The following is a 23,541-nucleotide window of genomic DNA, read 5'->3' as shown; positions in this document are numbered from 1 at the left end:
TAAATGAAAAACGACCTTTTGAGCTCCGAAATGGAGGGAGGGAGACTATCCGTTTTAGCTGGAAAAATAAAACCTCCATAAAAAAATTGCATTTTGATTATGAAATATTGAGAGTGTTCCATGTCAAATATTGTATTCGTAATAATAATGTACATAGGTTTTTCCATCTACCCTTGCTCGTAAACAGACACATTTTAGACTGTAAAATTATTTATGTATCAAGTCGGAATGACAAGGACTAAATTGCAGGTCAATTACAGAGTAAAAAGTATACTTATTTTAATTGCAGGGACAATCCATATCAACCTGAACTCCCAGCAAAAACAAATACAAAGCATGTTTTACTTTACCATTGGTTATTTCACTCACATATTTCCAAATGTTTAAGATATCAAAACCAAATGTTATTTTTCTAATCTAAACATTTCTTTGTATGTAGTATTTATTTTGGCATTCTCCATCTAACCCTGCAAAACATTTCTCTCAGCACCCATTCAACATTGGAATGCAGTGTCTGTCGGACTACATAATAGAGCCTTTTTACAAGTTGTTACTGAGGTATTTGGGACCAGTATAGTCTTAGTGAAATGTCTCTCATTGTTGGTAAACACGGTTGCCATGATTGTGAATGGAGCTTTTACTGCAGTTCTGATGTCCAGTCCACCTGCTGTTTCTCACTGCAGCACAGCTAGAAACGCTAACCATTGAGAAACAGGACTGCTACAGAAAAGTCACGGGATGACAGCATTAGACTAGAGCAGGGGGTGTCAAACATACGGCCAGGGTCCAATCCGGCCCGCGGGAGGTTTGAGTTAAAAAATATATATATACAGTACAGGTAAAAAGTTTGGACACACCGACTCATTCCAGGGTTCTTCTTTATTTTGATGAAATAACACATATAGAATCATGTAGTAACCAAAAAAGTGTTAAACAAATCAAAATCTATTTTATATTTGAGATTCTTCAAATAGCCACCCTTTGCCTTGATGACAGCTTTGCACACTCTTGGCATTCTCTCAACCAGCCTCACATGGAATGCTTTTCCAACAGTCTTGAAGGAGTTCACACATATGCTGAGCACTTGTTGGCTGCTTTTCCTCCACTCTACTTTCGCAAAGCTACTGTATTTAAAACATTTTTTGAAATATATATTTACAATTTTATATATACAGTGGGGGAAAAAAGTATTTAGTCAGCCACCAATTGTGCAAGTTCTCCCACTTAAAAAGATGAGTGTCACGATCGTCATTTGAAGAAACGGGCCAGTGCGCAGCGTGGAATGCGAACATCTTTTATTTATATTTCACCATACGAACAAAAACAACAAACGATACGTGAAGTCCACAGGTTCCCCAACACAAACCTACACGGAACAAGATACCACACCACACAAATGCCAAACGACTACCTAAGGATGGTTCCCAATCAGAGACAACAAGCAACAGCTGATTAACGTTGCCTCTGATTGAGAACCACCCCGGCCAACATAGAAACCCATCAACTAGATCCTGAACATAGAAACACAAAACATAGACTCTACACACCCTGGCTCAACATAACAGAGTCCCCAGAGCCAGGGCGTGACAGTACCCCCCCCCAAAGGCGCGGACTGCGACCGCGCCAAACATAAACCGAACAGGGGAGGGCCGGGTGGGCATTCCTCCTCGGAGGCGGATCCGGCTCCGGGCTTGACCACCACCCTCTAACAACCCCCCCGTAGCGCCCCTGGTCTGGTCCCGCTGGCTCGAGCTGGACTGGACATCGGTGGAGCGGATTGCTTAGGCTCCGGTGTGGAGCAGCTGACCGGTACCTGACCAGGCACTGGTGAAACGGGCACGGGCTGTGCCGGACTGACGACGCGCACCACAGGCTTGGTGCGGGGAGCAGGGACGGGCCGGACCGGACTGACGACGCGCACCATTGGCTTGGTGCGGGGAGCAGGAATGGGCCGGACCGGGCTGGCGACGCGCACCATTGGCTTGGTGCGGGGAGCAGGAACGGGCCGGGCCGGGCTGACGACGCGCACCATAGACTTGGTGCGGGGAGCAGGAACGGGCCGGACCGGGCTGGCGACGCGCACCACAGGCTTGGTGCGGGGAGCAGGAACAGGCCGGACCGGACTGACGATGCGCCCCACAGGCTTGGTGCGGGGAGCAGGAACAGGCCGGGCCGGGCTGGCGACGCGCACCATTGGCTTGGTGCGAGGGGCAGGAACAGGCCGGGCAGGAACAGGCCGGGCCGGGCTGACGACGCGCACCATTGGCTTGGTGCGGGGAGCAGGAACGGGCCGGACCGGGCTGACGATGCGCACCACTGGCTTGGTGCGGGGAGCAGGAACAGGCCGGGCCGGGCTGGCGACGCGCACCATAGGCTTGGTGCGAGGGGCAGGAACAGGCCGGGCTGGTGACGTGCATCACAGGCTTGGTGCGAGGGACAGGAACAGGCCGGACCGCACTGGGAACACACACCACTGGCCTTATACGGGGATCAGGAACGGGCCGGACCGGACTGGCAACACACTTCAGTACCTCTCACCGTGCCTCTACACTTTCCTTCCCTCTAATCACCAATGGCTCCCGTAACCCGGTGGCCTTCTCTCCTTGTCCACAAACTCACCCCTTATCTGCCTCCAGCAGCCCCGTCGTCCACGGTGTGAGCCCCCCCCCTAAAAATGTATTGGGCTTGTCTCTCCCCCGTGGCTATGGCCTCCATGGCTCTCACCAGACTCTCCATCCTCTGCTCCCAAATCCAACCTCTCTCCTCTTCACGCTGCTTGACCCAGTCGAGGTGGTATCTTCTGTCACGATCGTCATTTGAAGAAACGGGCCAATGCGCAGCGTGGAATGCGAACATCTTTTATTTATATTTCACCACACGAACAAAAACAACAAACGATACGTGAAGTCCACAGGTTCCCCAACACAAACCTACACGGAACAAGATACCACACCACACAAATGCCAAACGACTACCTAAGTTTGTTTCCCAATCAGAGACAACAAGCAACAGCTGATTAATGTTGCCTCTGATTGAGAACCACCCCGGCCAACATAGAAACCCATCAACTAGATCCTGAACATAGAAACACAAAACATAGACTCTACACACCCTGGCTCAACATAACAGAGTCCCCAGAGCCAGGGCGTGACAATGAGAGAGGCCTGTAATTTTCATCATAGGTACACGTCAACTATGACAGACAAATTGAGGAAAAAAAATCCAGAAAATCACATTGTAGGATTTTTTATGAATTGATTTGCAAATTATGGTGGAAAATAAGTATTTGGTCACCTACAAACAAGCAAGATTTCTGGCTCTCACAGACCTGTAACTTCTTCTTTAAGAGGCTCCTCTGTCCTCCACTCGTTACCTGTATTAATGGCACCTGTTTGAACTTGTTATCAGTATAAAAGACACCTGTCCACAACCTCAAACAGTCACACTCCAAACTCCACTATGGCCAAGACCAAAGAGCTGTCAAAGGACACCAGAAACAAAATTGTAGACCTGCACCAGGCTGGGAAGACTGAATCTGCAATAGGTAAGCAGCTTGGTTTGAAGAAATCAACTATGGGAGCAATTATTAGGAAATGGAAGACATACAAGACCACTGATAATCTCCCTCGATCTGGGGCTCCACGCAAGATCTCACCCCGTGGGGTCAAAATGATCACAAGAACGGCGAGCAAAAACAAAGCCTACCATCAGTAACACACTACGCCGCCAGGGACTCAAATCCTGCAGTGCTAGACGTGTCCCCCTGCTTAAGCCAGTACATGTCCAGGCCCGTCTGAAGTTTGCTAGAGTGCATTTGGATGATCCAGAAGAGGATTGGGAGAATGTCATATGGTCAGATGAAACCAAAATATAACTTTTTGGTAAAAACACAACTCGTCGTGTTTGGAGGACAAAGAATGCTGAGTTGCATCCAAAGAACACCATACCTACTGTGAAGCATGGGGGTGGAAACATCATGCTTTGGGGCTGTTGTTCTGCAAAGGGACCAGGACGACTGATCCGTGTAAAGGAAAGAATGAATGGGGCCATGTATCGTGAGATTTTGAGTGAAAACCTCCTTCCATCAGCAAGGGCATTGAAGATGAAACGTGGCTGGGTCTTTCAGCATGACAATGATCCCAAACACACCGCCCGGGCAACGAAGGAGTGGCTTCGTAAGAAGCATTTCAAGGTCCTGGAGTGGCCTAGCCTGTCTCCAGATCTCAACCCCATAGAAAATCTTTGGAGGGAGTTGAAAGTCCGTGTTGCCCAGCGACAGCCCCAAAACATCACTGCTCTAGAGGAGATCTGCATGGAGGAATGGGCCAAAATACCAGCAACAGTGTGTGAAAACCTTGTGAAGACTTACAGAAAACGTTTGACCTGTGTCATTGCCAAGAAAGGGTATATAACAAAGTATTGAGAAACTTTTGTTATTAACCAAATACTTATTTTCCACCATAATTTGCAAATAAATTCATTAAAAATCCTACAATGTGATTTTCTGGATTTTTTTTTCTCATTTTGTCTGTCATAGTTGACGTGTACCTATGATGAAAATTACAGGCCTCTCTCATCTTTTTAAGTGGGAGAACTTGCACAATTGGTGGCTGACTAAATACTTTTTTTCCCCCACTGTATATGTATATATATATATATATATACATACACACTACCGTTCAAAAGTTTGGGGTCACTTAGAAATGTCCTTGTTTTCTAAAGAAAAGCAAATTTTTTGTCCATTAAAATAACATAAAATTGATCAGAAATACAGTGTAGACATTGTTAATATTGTAAATGGCTATTGTAGCTGGAAACGGCTGATTTTTTATGGAATATCTACATAGGTGTACAGAGGCCAATTATCAGCAACCATCAATCCTGTGTTCCAATGGCACATTGTGTTTGCTTATCTAAGTTTATCATTTTAAAAGGCTAATTGATCATTAGAAAACCCTTTTGCAATTATGTTAGCACAGCTGAAAACTGTTGTGCTGATTAAAGAAGCAATAAAACTGGCCTTCTTGAGACTAGTTGAGTATCTGGAGCATCAGCAATTGTGGGTTCGATTACAGGATCAAAATGGCCAGAAACAAATAACTTTCTTATGAAACTCGTCAGTCTATTCTTGTTCTGAGAAATGAAGCCTATTCCATGTGAGAAATTGCCAAGAAACTGAAGATCTCGTACAACGCTGTGTACTAGTCCCTTCACAGAACAGCGCAAACTGGCTCTAACCAGAATAGAAAGAGGAGTGGGAGGCCACGGAGTGGGAACCACCTTTTAAAATGATAAACTTGGATTAGCAAACACAACGTGCCATTGGAACACAGGACTGATGTTTGCTGATAATTGGCCTCTGTACGCCTATGTAGATATTCAAATCAAATCACAACAGGTGTAGACATTACAGTGAAATGCTTACTTACAAGCCCTTAACCAACAATGCAGTTTAAAAATAAATAAAAAGTAAAATAAAGTAAAAAAAATAAAAGCACATAACTAAAGAGCAGCAGTAAAATAAAATAACAGTAGGGAGGCTATATACAGGGGGGTACCGGTACAGAGTCAATGTGCGGGGGCACCGGTTAGTCGAGGTAATTTAGGTAATATGTACATGTGGGTAGAGTTAAAGTGACTATGCATAAATAATAAACAGAGTAGCAGCAGCGTAAAAGAGGGGGATGGGGTGGGGTGGGGGGCAGTGCAAATAGTCTGGGTAGCCATGATTAGCTGTTCAGGAGTCTTATTGCTTGGGGGTAGAAGCTGTTAAGAAGCCTTTTGGACCTAGACTTGGCGCTCCGGTACCGCTTGCTGTGCGGTAGCAGAGAGAACAGTCGATGACGAGGGTGGCTAGAGTCTTTGACAATTCTTAGGGCCTTCCTCTGACACTGCCTGGTATAGAGGTCCTGGATGGCAGGAAGCTTGGCCTCAGTGATGTACTGAGCCGTACGCACTACCCTCTGTAGTGCCTGGCGGTCTGAGGCCGAGCAGTTGCCATACCAGGCGGTGATGCAACCAGTCAGGATGCTCTCGATGGTGCAGCTGTATAACTTTTTGAGGATCTGAGGACCCATGCCAAATCTTTTCAGTCTCCATAGGGGGAATAGGCTTTGTTGTGCCCTCTTCACGACTGTCTTGGTGTGTTTGGACCATGATAGTTTGTTGGTGATGTGGACACCAAGGAACTTGAAGCTCTCAACCTGTTCCACTACAGCCCCGTCGATGAGAACGGGGGCATGCTCAGTCCTCTTTTTTCCCCCTGTAGTCCACAATCATCTCCTTTGTCTTGATCACGTTGAGGGAGAGGTTGTTATCCTGGCACCACACGGCCAGGTCTCTGACCTCCTCCCTATATGCTGTCTCATCGTTGTCGGTGATCATGCCTACCACTGTTGTGTAGTCGGCAAACTTAATGATGGTGTTGGAGTTGTGCCTGGCCATGCAGTCATGGGTGAACAGGGAGTATTGGAGGGGACTGAGCACGCACCCCTGAGGGGCCCCCGTGTTGAGGATCAGCGTGGCAGATGTGTCGTTACCTGCCCTTACCACCTGGGGGCGGCCCGTCAGGAAGTCCAGGATCCAGTTGCAGAGGGAGGTGTTTAGTCCCAGGGTCCTTAGCTTAGTGATGAGCTTTGAGGGCACTATGGTGTTGAACGCTGAGCTGTAGTCAATTAATAGCATTCTCACATAGGTGTTCCTCTTGTCCAGGTGGGAAAGGGCAGTGTGGAGTGCAATAGAGATTGCATCATCTGTAGCTTGTCTGATAGGCTTGTGTCACTGGGCAGCTCACGGCTGTGCTTCCCTTTGTAGTCTGTAATAGTTTTCAAGCCCTGCCACATCCGACGAGCGTCAGAGCCGGTGTAGTATGATTCAATCTTAGTTCTGTATTGACTCTTTGCCTGTTTGATGGTTCATCGCAGGGCATAGCGGGATTTATAGGGGGTTAGAGACCCGCTCCTTGAAAGCGCCAGCTCTACCCTTTAGCTCAGTGCGGATGTTGCCTGTAATCCATGGCTTCTGGTTGGGGTATGTACATACGGTCACTGTGGGGACGACGTCATCGATGCACTTATTGATGAAGCCAGTGACTGATGTGGTGTACTCCTCTATGCTATCGGAAGAATCCCGGAACATATTCCAGTCTGTGCTAGCAAAACAGTCCTGTAGCTTAGCATCTGCGTCATCTGACCACTTTTTTTATTAACCGAATCACTGGTGCTTCCATTAAAAATCAGCCGTTTCCAGCTACAATAGCCATTTACAACATTTACAACTTCTACACTGTATATCTGATCAATTTGATGTTATTTTTATGGACAAAAAAATTGCTTTTCTTTCGAAAACAAGGACATTTCTAAGTGACCCCACATTTTTGAATGGTAGTGTATATATATATATTTGGGGGTGGGGGGGGAACGAACTCAATATACTTCAAAATGACTAACACTAAATCGAAACTGTGTAGAAATGACAATGGAACTACATGAATACAGTTTATATACCTGGGTTCCCCAACTGGCGGCCCGCAGGTGGTTTTATTTGGCCCCCCAAGTTATCGAAGCAAAAATTAATAAAAAATTACATTTAAAACTTTCGTTGTTGGATATAAGACTGTACAAACACCAGGAAATCAGCTCCAATTGGAAATCTGTTCCCAAGTATTCCCACGCATAATAGAGAGACGTGATCGTATACAAATGTAAGCAAGGTTTTAGTCAAATATTATATCTGTTTGGGATTCTTGTGGTCAATTTGCAGTCTACAAATTATTTGAAATTATGTTCCGGCCCCCCGACCATCCCCTCAAGAAAATAAATCGGCCCACGGCTGAATATAGTTGATGATCCCTGTTCTAGACTATGTCCAGCTCTCTAATAATCACCGAAATGAAAGCTAGACAGTCAGGGAGGATCATAATTTCCAAAAAGGACAATTATTTTTTCAATTTTTGATAACCAGGAATTATAACACATTTTCAGTGTGACCCTCCGGACCTCATCGAAGACCGAATGCGGCCCCCGGGGCAAAATGAGTTTGACACCCCTGGACTAGTCGGAAGATTTCTAGATATGCACTAAGTGAACATTTGAATTCATGAAATTACTGGCATACATTCATTTGAGTTCATAAATATTAATCCTGTCTTGTTCATAATGCTGATACAATTCTTAACACGTTCTGGCAAAAGCTACGAAAAGGACAACATTTCAGATTGGCTTTAATTTTTAAAGTATTTGTCCTAGCATAACTTACAATTTTTTATCTTTAGCATTATATTTTAATATGAAGTCAAAATTTCACAAACCCGTCTGTTTAAACGTATCCTTCTTATAAAAAGATTCACAAAATAATTATTTAAAAAACTTTACTTACACATAAATTGACAATTATTTTCCCAACAACAGTTGAACACTTAATAGTGTCCTTCAAACACTCAAGAACCTATGGCATACTACTTGTATATCTTACATACCTAATGTCTGTAGTTGTAGACAGGGCAAGGGACTGACAGGATGCTGTAAACTTTTCAGGCCAATCTTACTATTTCAACACTTCACGGATACAGTGGCTTGCGAAAGTATTCAACCCCCTTGGCATTTTTCCTATTTTGTTGCCTTACAACCTGGAATTAAAATGGATTTTTGGGGGGTTTGTATCTTTTGATTTACACAACATGCCTACCACTCTGAAGATGCAAAATATATATTTTTGTGAAACAAACAAGAAATAACACAAAAAAACTGAAAACTTGAGCGTGCATAACTATTCAACCCCCCCCCCCCCCCCCCCCCCCCCCCCCCCCCCCCTCCCCCAATACTTTGTAGAGCCACCTTTTGCAGCAATTACAGCTGCAAGTCTCTTGGGGCATGTCTTTATAAGCTTGGCTCATCTAGCCACTGGGATTTTTGCAGATTCTTCAAGGCAAAACTGCTCCAGCTCCTTCAAGTTGGATGGGTTCCACTGGTGTAAAGGAATCTTAAAGTCATACCACAGATTCTCAATTGGATTGAGGTCTGGGCTTTGACAAGGCCATTCGAAGACATTTAAATGTTTCCCCTTAAACCACTCAAGTGTTGCTTTAGAAGTATGCTTAGGGTCATTGTCCTGCTGGAAGGTGAACCTCTGTCCCAGTCTCAAATCTCTGGAAGACTGAAACAGGTTTCCCTCAAGACTTTCCCTGTATTTAGCGCCATCCATCATTCCTTTAATTCTGACCAGTTTCCCAGTCCCTGCCGATGAAAAACATCCCCACAGCATGATGCTGCCACCACCATGCTTCACTGTGGGGATGGTGTTCTCGGAGTGATGAGAGGTGTTGGGCTTGCGCCAGACATAGCGTTTTCCTTGATGGCCAAAAAGCTCAATTTTAGTCTCATCTGACCAGAGTACCTTCTTCGATATGTTTGGGGAGTCTCCCACATGCCTTTTGGCAAACACCAAACGTGTTTGCTTATTTTTTTCTTGAAGCAATGGCTTTTTTCTGGCCACTCTTCCGTAAAGCCCAGCTCTGTGGAATGTACCCAGCTCTGTGGAGTGTACGGCTTAAAGTGGTCCTATGGACAGATACTCCAATCTCCGCTGTGGAGCTTTGCAGCTCCTTCAGGGTTATCTTTGGTGTCTTTGTTGCCTCTCTGATTAATGCCCTCCTTGCCTGGTCCGTGAGTTTTGGTGGGTGGCCCTCTCTTGGTAGGTTTGTTGTGGTGCCATATGCTTTCCATTTTTTAATAATGGTTTTAATGGTACCCCGTGGGATGTTCAAAGTTTCTGATATTATTTTTTAACCCAACCCTGGTCTGTACTTCTCCACAACTTTGTCCCTGACCTGTTTGGAGAGCTCCTTGGTCTTCATGGTGCCTCTTGCTTGGTGGTGCCCCTTGCTTAGTGGTGTTGCAGACTCTGGGGCCTTTCAGAACAGGTGTATATATACTGAGATCATGTGACAGATCATGTGACACTTAGATTGCACACAGGTGGACTTTATTTAACTAATTATGTGACTTCTGAATGTAACTGGTTGCACCAGATCTTATTTAGGGGCATCATAGCAATGGGGGTGAATACATATGCACGCACCCCTTTTCCGTTATTTATTTGAAACAAGTTCTTTTTTTCATTTCACTTCACCAATTTAGACTATTTTGTGTATGTCCATTACATGAAATCCAAATAAAAATCCATTTAAATTACAGGTTGTAATGCAACAAAATAGGAAAAACGCCAAGGGGAATGAATACTTTTTCAAGGCACTGTATGAGACATTTTAGAAAAAGGTTAGTCTTGTCTGTCCATCACGTCGGCCTGGCACCTTCTCATAACTGAGCTTTCCCCTCTTCAATGGCGTTAAAAATAAAAATAAAAAAAATAAAAAAATAAGAGTAAGAATACATGAAAACAGGACAACATAATCTCGTAATTTATCACATTTACCTCAATAATTATACTATTTTCACACTAAAGGCTATACTGGAACTTTCCCAAACCACTACAGGAGATCTCTAAAAATCGATTTAAATGTAAACTTGCTTCATCAGCAGTCTAACATGTTACTCTCATTGTTCACCTGTGCCAACCATCTTTGGGCCCTCTGCTCTCCTCTTCCTCTCCATCCCCGTCCTGTAACTGGTCTCATGGTCAGGTGTCACACTCATGTCTCCCCTACCCTGGGTAGTGCTGTAGGGGCTGTCAATGCTACTGTCCCCCCATGGCAGAGCTCCTCTAGGCGAGGCCAGGCTGGGGTAGTGGCTGCCATCAGGGTACTGCTGCTGTTCACTGTAGCCTACTGTAGAGAACGAGTACATCTGGTTTTCGGAGTACGCTGGTCTTTGCGTGTTGGTGCTGTAGCTGAATTAGGACGAGGGGTCTGTCTGAAAAGGGTTCTCTGGCGCGTAGTCTCTGGGGGAGCCACAAGGCTCCTGGTGTAGGGATGCTCTGGACATCCACTCCTCTCCTCCTCCTCCTCTATTCCAGCCTACAAACTTCACCTCATCACTCTCCTCATCTGCCTCCCATGGGTTGTGGCTCCAGGTGTGCTGGAAAGGGGCCTGCTGGGAGCCGAAGGAGCGACTCAAGTCCACCTGGAAGTCTGCACTGTCCTCCTTGGTCATGACAGAGCTCTCTTCATAGAAGCTCCCAGCTACACTCTCAGCATTGGGGGAGCCAGCGAGGAAGCTGTTGGGGTTGGGCTTGAATGGTTCTGGGTCGAGGTGTGTGTGTGGACAGTGGTGTTTGTGAGGGTCGAGGCTTGTATGAGGGTCGTGGTGTGTGTGAGGGTCGCGGTGTGTGTGTGACTCGGTGTGTGTGTGTGTTGATTGACAAGGGTCAGTGGGGCTACTGTGGTCTTTCTGATGAGTGAGTTCAGTGTGAGACTCTGGAGAGGAGGCAGCCACAGTCAGCTTGTACAGAGACGTGGTGTCACTGAAGAGCTGGAATAAAAAGAAGATATTGTATTACTGCAAGTATTATCAATACAGCACCACCAAAGAGTTTGGCTGATAAACAAAGTTGACAAAGTTCGTAATGATGAGGGTGCAGCTGCTCCATAGCATATGGAAAACACATCCATCTACATTGTCATATACAAAAAAGATACAATATACAACCCCATATTGTCTTCCCAGTAAAGGCAAGGTGTATGACAAGACCAGGGCCCAGATTCACAAAACCTTCTTAAGAAGAGATTTCTTCTTAACTGCCATTTTTTCATTTTCTTGCGCTATTTCTTATGTTTCTCCTTAAGCAAAAAGTAAAGAAGAAATTAGATTATTGAAAATAAAGTTATTGAAAAATGTTTAATTCCAAGATAGCTAAACCCTTGTCTTAAACTCAGGGCAGTGAGAGAAAACGCTCATTAAAGCAATTGAACATGTTTAATTCACTCACAAACTTCATCTGAAAGTTTCAGTATTTATTATTTTAAACCCAAGAACATGTTTTAGAACAGTAATCTCAGTAAGAAATATGCTAACATGATTGCCATTGCTAGCTAGATAGTGAGCTAAAATGGTTGCCTAGCAACAAACATCTTAAGATTTGTAAGAAGATATTTGAGAAGTTAGTAAGAAAATAATTAAATCTTAAGATATTGTTTAGGAATTGCACTTTCAAACTATCTTATGAACTTCTTTTTTTTTTCTCTTAAGATTCTTAAGTTTTTGCGTAAGAAGTGTTTTGTGAATCCGGCCCCAGGACACTAAAGTGAGAGGAGATGACTGGCCAGGTCACCTTGATGACTTTGTGAGGGACCTCAGGGAGCAGCTCCTGCAGCTGGGAGAGGGAGGCCCCGAGGAGCCAGTGGAGAGAGGGGCCCCTCCTCAACATCAGCTGAGCCACTAGAGGGTTCACACAGGGAAACCCTAGCAGACACCTCTCCTCCTGGGGGGAAGAGAGGGGGAGAGCAGGGGTTGAGACCTAACAAACAAACATATACACACATGCATGCATTCACACATGCACAAAGACACACACACACACACACATATATATACAAATACACATGCACAAACATTTTACATTTACATTTTGAGTCATTTAGCAGAGAGCGACTTACAGTTAGTGAGTGCATACATTTTTGTTAATTTTTTTTCATACTGGCCCCCCATGCACTGGGACAACTAATCTCTGTGTAAACTGTATCCTTCCATCAGTAATGAACTTAATGATGACACTGCTACTATTATACAGTAGATGCTGAAAATAAAGGAAAGGTTCACCCATTTTAATGTTATATTGTTTTGTGCATCTCTGAGTGATGTTCTATCGATTCCCTGGATCATTTCATGTTTTCATGTACAGTGGGGAAAAAAAGTATTTAGTCAGCCACCAATTGTGCAAGTTCTCCCACTTAAAAAGATGAGAGAGGCCTGTAATTTTCATCATAGGTACACGTCAACTATGACAGACAAAATGAGAAAAAAAATCCAGAAAATCACATTGTAGGATTTTTAATGAATTTATTTGCAAATTATGGTGGAAAATAAGTATTTGGTCAATATCAAAAGTTTCTCAATACTTTCTTATATACCCTTTGTTGGCAATGACACAGGTCAAACGTTTTCTGTAAGTCTTCACAAGGTTTTCACACACTGTTGCTGGTATTTTGGCCCATTCCTCCATGCAGATCTCCTCTAGAGCAGTGATGTTTTGGGGCTGTCGCTGGGCAACACGGACTTTCAACTCCCTCCAAAGATTTTCTATGGGGTTGAGATCTGGAGACTCCAGGACCTTGAAATGCTTCTTACGAAGCCACTCCTTCGTTGCCCGGGCGGTGTGTTTGGGATCATTGTCATGCTGAAAGACCCAGCCACGTTTCATCTTCAATGCCCTTGCTGATGGAAGGAGGTTTTCACTCAAAATCTCACGATACATGGCCCCATTCATTCTTTCCTTTACACGGATCAGTCGTCCTGGTCCCTTTGCAGAACAACAGCCCCAAAGCATGATGTTTCCACCCCCATGCTTCACAGTAGGTATGGTGTTCTTTGGATGCAACTCAGCATTCTTTGTCCTCCAAACACGACAAGTTGAGTTTTTACCAAAAAGTTCTATTTTGGTTTCATCTGACCATATGACTTTCTCCCAATCCTCTTCTGGATGCACTCTAGCAAACTTCAGACGGGCCTGGACATGTACTGGCTTAAGCAGGGGGACACGTCTAGCACTGCAGGATTTGAGTCCCTGGTGGCGTAGTGTGTTACTGATGGTAGGCTTTGTTACTTTGGTCCCAGCTCTCTGCAGGTCATTCACTAGGTCCCCCCGTGTGGTTCTGGGATTTTTGCTCACCGTTCTTGTGATCATTTTGACCCCACGGGGTGAGATCTTGCGTGGAGCCCCAGATCGAGGGAGATTATCAGTGGTCTTGTATGTCTTCCATTTCCTAATAATTGTTCCCACAGTTGATTTCTTCAAACCAAGCTGCTTACCTATTGCAGATTCAGTCTTCCCAGCCTGGTGCAGGTCTACAATTTTGTTTCTGGTGTCCTTTGACAGCTCTTTGGTCTTGGCCATAGTGGAGTTTGGAGTGTGACTGTTTGAGGTTGTGGACAGGTGTCTTTTATACTGATAACAAGTTCAAACAGGTGCCATTAATACAGGTAACGAGTGGAGGACAGAGGAGCCTCTTAAAGAAGAAGTTACTGGTCTGTGAGAGCCAGAAATCTTGCTTGTTTGTAGGTGACCAAATACTTATTTTCCACCATAATTTGCAAATAAATTCATTAAAAATCCTACAATGTGATTTTCTGGATTTTCTTTTCTCATTTTGTCTGTCATAGTTGACGTGTACCTATGATGAAAATGACAGGCCTCTCTCATCTTTTTAAGTGGGAGAACTTGCACAATTGGTGGCTGACTAAATACTTTTTTTCCCCACTGTATATCTGAGTTATTTGCGTTCACGCAGGCAGAAATCCGGCCGGTATTACGTTGCACCATGATAAAGTCGCTCTCACTACACTGGAAGTGAATAGGAATATGACTTTTAGATCGCGAAAACGTCTATCATACATGTCAGATTTCAATACTGGCCGATGCCATAACTCGGGAGGATGTCTTCTCTCGAATGAGCCATTGATCATATTTTTGCTGTATTCCTACCTCGAGAAATTTTTTATTTAACGGAGGGTCTAGCACATTTTTTCTATTTGTCTGCCTCTTTAGTCCAGGGTGCATTGCATGGTGCAGTTGCCAGATATATTATAGAAAGGAGATAGCAATCAACTGAATGAAGCAACGTATAACACCCCACCCAGCAGACTGTCGACCAATCGCGTTCATGTTGTCATGCTGTGTCACGCGGTTGCTAAGATAATCGTTACGCAATCCCTTCTAAAAGTTAGCGTATATGTCGAGAAACGTGCCTATTTTCCTCGAAAGTACGTACAGTCACGATTCCAAAGCTATATACGATACTACAGATAGCATGTTAATTATCTCACGTCTCGGAAAAGATTTGTAATGTTGTAGTTCTTGTTGACAAAATTCGTGCTAATGTTGGGTTTTTGAGCTAGCGCCCAATAGACTCCCATTCACTCCTTGAAGGAGAGCGCTCCTTGTTCCAGAATCGCCCAGAATACACCATGCGGCCCATTGACGTTATGTGGGCAACGTTTCCCATCTCATCAAAAGTATATTTGCCGTGGCGAATGTTAGACTTCACTCCACTCTGTGAGGCACATCGATCTGCAGGTTGAACATGGTGAGATTGTAGACTCCTAAATTGATAGTGCCGTTTGTTTAGGCGATTTTACAGCTAACTAGCTACGTTACATGCTGATATTGTCTTTGGTATTGTAGCGACCCGCACAGACAGCTGTGTGTTATGTGTTAGGCTAGTAGATGGTTGTGTTGTACCTACCAGTACCCAGTGTTCGCGGGGTCCGACATGTCAATCAACCTGCTATCTGCCAATCACGGGAATGCCTGGAATGTTCTGATGCCGGGCATCCTGGCGGTTGGCGGAGTGGCGTGGAGGGGGGTTGGGCAGGGGGATGGAGCATTGGAAGTTAAGACCAGGTTTAGCCTTTGTTCTCTCTCTCTTTACGTCTGGGCTTCACAAGAGAAGGTCACGATTGGCTTGTGGGTTATCTTTCATTTATTTGGCGTGGGCTACGGCCAAACAGTAGCCTGTGTAAAGTTGGTTTAATAAACCGTCCATTCGTAAACTCAATCCTCTGTCTGGACAGTTGTTCTTTTATGATCTAGTCAGGTCATCACAGTATTATTGTGTGTAGCTACCCACAGAGCCACCCCATAGAGAGAGCATTGCAATGTGGATTTTGTAGTCGACTTGAGCTGCAACAGATTTCCACAACGATTTCCCAAGTTGCTACCAACCTTATTATAACACCAAAATGAAACATTTGTTCACAAAAAATATTGTTCAGAGAACACACATATTCACAGTTTAATGTCTTAACTTACAATTCTTCTAGATATAAGACAGAAACAGAATATAAAAGTGTTATCAACTGGGGAATTAATTATGTGGTATTCTACACTGTGTAATACAAGTTAAGTTAGACAGGGGGAGACCTAGGATAGTGAGGGGAGTGTATGGAGGGCCAAGGGTATATAGTACATTTTGGTGGAGAGACATCCTTCTGAAGAACATTTATTGGGATATAACTAGGGTTGCAAAATTCCGGGAACTGTCAATAAATTCCCCAGTTTTCCAGAAATCCTGGTTGGAGGGTTCCGGATTTCCTGCTTATTCCCTCCTGATTCTGGGATACTCCAACCGGCATTTGTGGAAAACCAGGGAATTTATTTAAAGTTCCTGGAATTTTGCAACCCTAGACACAACTAAACAAAGGATAAGATTATTCTAAAGACAGACAGAGCAAGGCCCTCTCCTCACTGTGACTGGCTATGACCTACCTGAAAGATGAGTGATTAGGACCTACCTGAATGATGAGTGACTATGAGGACATTCCTGAATGATGACTGGCTAGAAGGACCTACCTGAATGATGACTGGCTAGGAGGACCTACCTGAATGATGACTGGCTATGATCTACCTGAATGATGACTGGCTAGGACATACCGGAATGATGACTGGCTAGGACCTACCGGAATGATGACTGGCTAGGACCCACCTGAATAATGACTGGCTAGGACCTACCTGAATGATGACTGGCTAGGAGGACCTACCTGAATGATAACTGGCTAGGACCCACCTGAATAATGACAGGCTAGGACCTACCTGAATGATAACTGGCTAGGAGGACCTACCTGAATGATAACTGGCTAGGACCCACCTGAATAATGACTGGCTAGGACCTACCTGAATGATGACTGGCTAGGAGGACCTACCTGAATGATAACTGGCTAGGACCCACCTGAATAATGACTGGCTAGGACCTACCTGAATGATGACTGGCTAGGAGGACCTACCTGAATGATAACTGGCTAGGACCCACCTGAATAATGACTGGCTAGGACCTACCTGAATGATGACTGGCTAGGAGGACCTACCTGAATGATAACTGGCTAGAAACTACCTGAATGATGACTGACAGGGAGGACCTTCCAGAATGATGAGTTACTAGGAGGACCTACCAGAATGATGACTGACTAGGAGGACCTACCTAAATGATGACTGACTAGGAGGACCTACCTGAATGATGACTGACTAGGAGGACCTACCTGAATGATGACTGACTAGGAGGACCTACCTGAATGATGACTGACTAGGAGGACCTACCTGAATGATGACTGGCTAGGAGAACCTACCTGAATGATCACTGACTATGACCTACCTGAATGAAGACTGAATAGGAGGACCTACCTGAATGATGACTGGCTAGAACCTACCTGAATGATGACTGGCTAGGAGGACCCACCTGAATAATGACTGGCTAGGACCTACCTGAATGAAGACTGACTAGGAGGACCTACCTGAATGATGACTGACTAGGACCTACCTGAATGATGACGGCAGTGTTCTTGTCTACTGTAATCACAGCATAGTGGCGAGTCCCTCCAAGCATCCGTAAGGACTGAGAGTGGCTTCTCTCCAATACAGTCATATTATACCTGCAACAAAGAGACATCATCCATACATCACACCTAACTAAACTCAGCAAAAAAGAAACGTCCTCTCAATGTCAACTGTGTTTATTTTCAGCAAACTTAACATGTGTAAATATTTGTATGAACATAACAAGATTCAACAACTGAGACATAAACTGAACAAGTTCCACAGACATGTGACTAACAGAAATTGAATAATGTGTCCCTGAACAAAGGGGGGAGGGGGTCAAAATCAAAAGTAACATTACATTACGTACTGCAGTGCATCTCCTCCTCATGGACTGCACCAGATTTGCCAGTTCTTGCTGTGAGATGTTAACCCACTCTTTCACCAAGGCACCTTTCACCAAGGCAAGTTCCGGGACATTTCTGGGGGGAAGGGCCCTAGCCCTCACCCTCCGATCCAACAGGTCCCAGACGTGCTCAATGGGATTGAGATCCGGGCTCTTCGCTGGCCATGGCAGAACACTGACATTCCTGTCTTTCAGGAAATCACCCACAGAACGAGCAGTATGGCTGGTGGCATTGTCATGCTGGAGGGTCATGTCAGGATGAGCCTGCAGGAAGGGTACCACATGAGGGAGGTAGATGTCTTCCCTGTAACGCACAGCGTTGAGATTGCCTGCAATGACAACAAGCTCAGTCCGATGATGCTGTGACACACCGCCCCAGACCATGACATACCCTCCACCTCCAAATCGATCCCGCTCCAGAGTACAGGCCTCGGTGTAACGCGCATTCCTTCGACGATAAACATGAATCCGACCATCACCCGTGGTGAGACAAAACCACGACTCGTCAGTGAAGAGCACTTTTTGCCAGTCCTGTCTGGTCCAGCGACGGTGGGTTTGTGCCCATAGGCAACGTTGTTGCCGGTGATGTCTGGTGAGGACCTGCCTTACAACAGGCCTACAAGCCGTCAGTCCAGCCTCTCTCAGCCTATTGCGGACAGTCTGAGCACTGATGGAGGGATTGTGCGTTCCTGGTGTAACTCGGGCAGTTGTTGTTGCCATCCTGTACCTGTCCCGCAGGTGTGATGTTCGGATGTACCGATCCTGTGCAGGTGTTGTTACACGTGGTCTGCCACTGTGAGGACGATCAGCTGTCCGTCCTGTCTCCCTGTAGCGCTGTCTTAGGCGTCTCACAGTACGGACATTGCAATTTACAGTGGGGAAAAAAAGTATTTAGTCAGCCAACAATTGTGCAAGTTCTCCCACTTAAAAAGATGAGAGAGGCTTGTAATTTTCATCATAGGTACACGTCAACTATGACAGACAAAATGAGAAAAAAAAATCCAGAAAATCACATTGTAGGATTTTTAATGAATTATTTGCAAATTATGGTGGAAAATAAGTATTTGGTCAATAACAAAAGTTTCTCAATACTTTGTTATATACCCTTTGTTGGCAATGACACAGGTCAAACGTTTTCTGTAAGTCTTCAGAAGGTTTTCACACACTGTTGCTGGTATTTTGGCCCATTCCTCCATGCAGATCTCCTCTAGAGCAGTGATGTTTTGGGGCTGTCGCTGGGCAACACGGACTTTCAACTCCTTCCAAAGATTTTCTATGGGGTTGAGATCTGGAGACTGGCTAGGCCACTCCAGGACCTTGAAATGCTTCTTACGAAGCCACTCCTTCGTTGCCCGGGCGGTGTGTTTGGGATCATTGTCATGCTGAAAGACCCTGCCACGTTTCATCTTCAATGCCCTTGCTGATGGAAGGAGGTTTTCACTCAAAATCTCACGATACATGGCCCCATTCATTCTTTCCTTTACACGGATCAGTCGTCCTGGTCCCTTTGCAGAAAAACAGCCCCAAAGCATGATGTTTCCACCCCCATGCTTCACAGTAGGTATGGTGTTCTTTGGATGCAACTCAGCATTCTTTGTCCTCCAAATACGACGAGTTGAGTTTTTACCAAAAAGTTCTATTTTGGTTTCATCTGACCATATGACATTCTCCCAATCCTCTTCTGGATCATCCAAATGCACTCTAGCAAACTTCAGACGGGCCTGGACATGTACTGGCTTAAGAAGGGGGACACGTCTGGCACTGCAGGATTTGAGTCCCTGGCGGCGTAGTGTGTTACTGATGGTAGGCTTTGTTACTTTGGTCCCAGCTCTCTGCAGGTCATTCACTAGGTCCCCCCGTGTGGTTCTGGGATTTTTGCTAACCGTTCTTGTGATCATTTTGACCCCACGGGGTGAGATCTTGCGTGGAGCCCCAGATCGAGGGAGATTATCAGTAGTCTTGTATGTCTTCCATTTCCTAATAATTGCTCCCACAGTTGATTTCTTCGAACCAAGCTGCTTACCTATTGCAGATTCAGTCTTCCCAGCCTGGTGCAGGTCTACAATTTTGTTTCTGGTGTCCTTTGACAGCTCTTTGGTCTTGGCCATAGTGGAGTTTGGAGTGTGACTGTTTGAGGTTGTGGACAGGCGTCTCTTATACTGATAACAAGTTCAAACAGGTGCCATTAATACAGGTAACGAGTGGAGGACAGAGGAGCCTCTTAAAGAAGTTACAGGTCTGTGAGAGCCAGAAATCTTGCTTGTTTGTAGGTGACCAAATACTTATTTTCCATCATAATTTGCAAATAAATTCATAAAAAATCCTACAATGTGATTTTCTGGAGAAAAAAAATCTAAATTTGTCTGTCATAGTTGACGTGTACCTATGATGAAAATTACAGGCCTCTCTCATCTTTTTAAGTGGGAGAACTTGCACAATTGGTGGCTGACTAAATACTTTTTTCCCCCACTGTATTTCCCTGGCCACATCTGCAGTCCTCATGCCTCCTTGCAGCATGCCTAAGGCACGTTCACGCAGATGAGCAGGGACCCTGGGCATCTTTCTTTTGGTGTTTTTCATAGTCAGTAGAAAGGCCTCTTTAGTGTCCTAAGTTTTCATAACTGTGACCTTAATTGCCTACCGTCTGTAAGCTGTTAGTGTCTTACCGACCGTTCCACAGGTGCATGTTCATTATTTGTTTATGGTTCATTGAACAAGCATGGGAAACAGTGTTTAAACCCTTTACAATGAAAGATATGTGAAGGTATTTGGATTTTTATGAATTATATTTTTTTACGTTTATTTTTTTGCTGAGTTTACATGCTTAAACCTCAAACCTATTCCAAAAATAAGGCCAATGAAGTCAACTGGTTTCAGAAGTGACTTCAAATGATTCAGTAGGAAAACGTATGTTGATTTACATCACAAACACTAAGGGGACACTCTGCTCAAGGGACCAAGACTCAGGGTCACTCTCTGAAGGATTAATACACACACATGCACACGCACACACATGCAAGCACACACACTCACAAGCACACACAAATGGAAATTGGTGAAAGGAGAATTGATTATCATAACTGATTGATCATTTCAGAATTTCATGAGAAATTGCCAGGAAGCAATTAACACAATTTTTAAAAAATCAATTTGATATGAACCAGAGTTAGGGATCCTGGTCTGAAAGGTGATGTGTGTGATGTTCCTCTCTGTGTAGACAGCAGCCCAGGGGGAGTGTTTTGTGTGGTCGTACTCCACCACCAGGGAGAAACAGTGCCAGGGGAAATCTGCTCCCATGTGCTGACTACACACCACCACACAGAAGCTATGCCGCAGGCTGGGAGTAGGGAGAGGGCATAAAAGTACATTTTCTCAATAACAGTTCCTATATGGGCAATTCTACAGTAACAGAGTGATGCTGAGACTGAGATTTGTCACTTTAAAATGTATGTCAAACAAAAAACAATGATTGCAAAGTTAAACAAACCATACAACCATATGCACAATGACTACTTTTAACAATTTACACTGAACATTTTACAAAAACACATTTACTTAAAGAACAGTGCAGATGCAAAGTTTGGTAACAGAATTACGGTTTGTGCTGTTTGTGCCGTCATTCTGTTACCATGGAATTTCCCATATACAAAATAAGTATGTATAAATGAAGAGCTTTGAGAGATACACACCTCTCTAGCACTTTGGCACCCTCTCGCTTACTTCTACTCTCCTCAGGAGGCATTGTTGAATACTTGTTTCTGATTGTCTTGAAGGGCATTCTAGAGCGTGCATTATTTAAATGATAATGCCCTCGAAGCCGGTGTTTGGAGGATATTGGCACGGGTGTTGTTACCGTGCCAATATATCCTCCAAACACTGGCTTCGAGGGCATTTTCACTTATATACAACGGGTTACCAACATATTCAAATAATGATTGACATTTTAATAAAAAACATTATTTTGATAAATGTATTCATACTATTTCATCCTTCCACAAGATATACAGTGCCTTCGGGAAAGTATTCAGACCCCTTTACTTTTTCCACATTTTGTTACGTTACAGCCTTATTCTAAAATTGATTAAATTGTTTTCCCCCCCTCATCAATCTACACACAATACCCCATAATGGCAAAGCAAAAACAGGTTTTTAGACATTTTTGCTAATTTATCAAAAATAAAAAACGCAAATATTACATAACTATTCAGACCCTTTACTCAGTACTTTGTTGAAGCACCTTTCGATTCTTCTTGGGTATGACACTACAAGCACACCTGTATTTGGGGAGTTTCTCCCATTCTTCACTGCAGATCTTTGCCTCGACACAATGCTGTCTTGGAGCTCTACGGACAATTCCTTTGACCTCATGGTTTTGTTTTTGCTCTGACATGCACTGTCAACTGTGGGACCTTATATAGACAGGTGTGTGTCTTTCCAAATCATGTCCAATCAATTGAATGTACCACAGGTGGCCTCCAATCAAGTTGTAGAAACATCTCAAGGATGATCAATGGAAACAGGATGCACCTGAGCTCAATTTCGAATCTCATAGCAAAGGGTCTGAATACGTATGTAAATAAGGTATTTCTGTTTTTTATTTTTAATACATTTGCAAAAATAAAAAATCAACGGTTTTTGTTTCGTCATTATGGGGTATTGTGTGTAGATTGCTGAGGATTTTATTTTATCGATTTTAGAATAAGGCTGTAACATAACAAAATGTGGAAAAAGTCAAGGTGTCTGAATACTTTCCGAAGGAACTGTAGTCCCGACACAAATCTAGGGTTGCTACCCAAGCCTACTGGTTGTTCGTTCTATCGGTTCAGTTGCCAGAGACACGACCCAGTCGTTCAGTCTTTTTGTTCTGTATCTATGGACGTGACCCAGTAGTTTGTTCTAAATGTTCCATTGCCATTCTGGCTGGAAACGTTCTTATCCCTTGCTTGCTAGCTAGCCAACTACGGCTAACTTACAGTCACGTCAAACAGTGCAACCAGAATAACAAAAGTAGCTGCATTTGCATTTGTTTAAGCTGTTTTTTAGTGACATTTATTTGGATACATCCATAACAATGAGCTAATGATGTGTGATTTTGCCTGGCGTAGAAAATGTGCTCTCTCGTCAGGACACTTGTTCAGAGGAGCTAGCTAATAACACAGCTAACACAATCACTTCAAACTGAAGCTGGAAAGACTGGCTGAGAAAAGCCGCCTGCTTGTCTCTCGTCCTGACTCCCGACACGTTCATTACTATGGGACATCTGGAGATCGAATTTGAATATTGAAACAATTTTGCAAATGTCGGAGAGACAGACAGCAAGGTTTATTCAAATCTCCGCTGTTGAAAACGAAATGTTAGTCTAAAATAAATATGAGATAATGTCTAGATGCTTTTTATAGCAGAGATCACGTTTCTAAAGTGCCTGGCTGGGGTGACGAGACAATGGATTGCGCAGTCAGATAGAACAGAGTAAATAGGCATTTTAACGTCATATATTTGGTCGGTGGTAACTTGTGGAATAGACACCGGCTGGAATGCGGTTTTAACCAATCAGCATTCAGGATTAGACCCACCAGTTGTATAATTTCCTATAACACACAGTATATTTGCACAGTAGAATTCAATGGCTATAGTTAATTCTTACATGTTCTAAGTTTGAGCTGCTTTTGAAAGCATTGTTGAATTCAATTTTCATAATGGCAAGCTAGGATTGATGG

The 23,541-nt window shown here is 44.1% G+C and overlaps 1 protein-coding gene across 1 annotated transcript in view; it reads right to left on the bottom strand.

Annotated features, from left to right (window-relative positions):
* The window catches only part of shoc1 (shortage in chiasmata 1), a gene marked incomplete at both ends in the record, with an annotated part of 41,076 nt that overhangs the window by 2,580 nt on the left and 14,955 nt on the right, over positions 1-23,541 (bottom strand). Inside the window, 5 exon segments of the mRNA XM_084176188.1 lie at positions 10,275-10,350; positions 10,565-10,850; positions 10,854-11,426; positions 12,226-12,375; positions 17,423-17,534. Of these exon segments, the coding sequence (XP_084032314.1) occupies positions 10,275-10,350; positions 10,565-10,850; positions 10,854-11,426; positions 12,226-12,375; positions 17,423-17,534 (1,197 nt within the window).

Source organism: Coregonus lavaretus (genome assembly GCF_964263955.1).
Source record: "Coregonus lavaretus genome assembly, chromosome: 14".
In the NCBI taxonomy this organism is placed as follows: Eukaryota; Metazoa; Chordata; class Actinopteri; order Salmoniformes; family Salmonidae; genus Coregonus; species Coregonus lavaretus.
The sequence above is the reverse complement of the archived record's forward strand: the minus strand, read 5'-3'. Positions and strand labels throughout refer to the sequence as shown.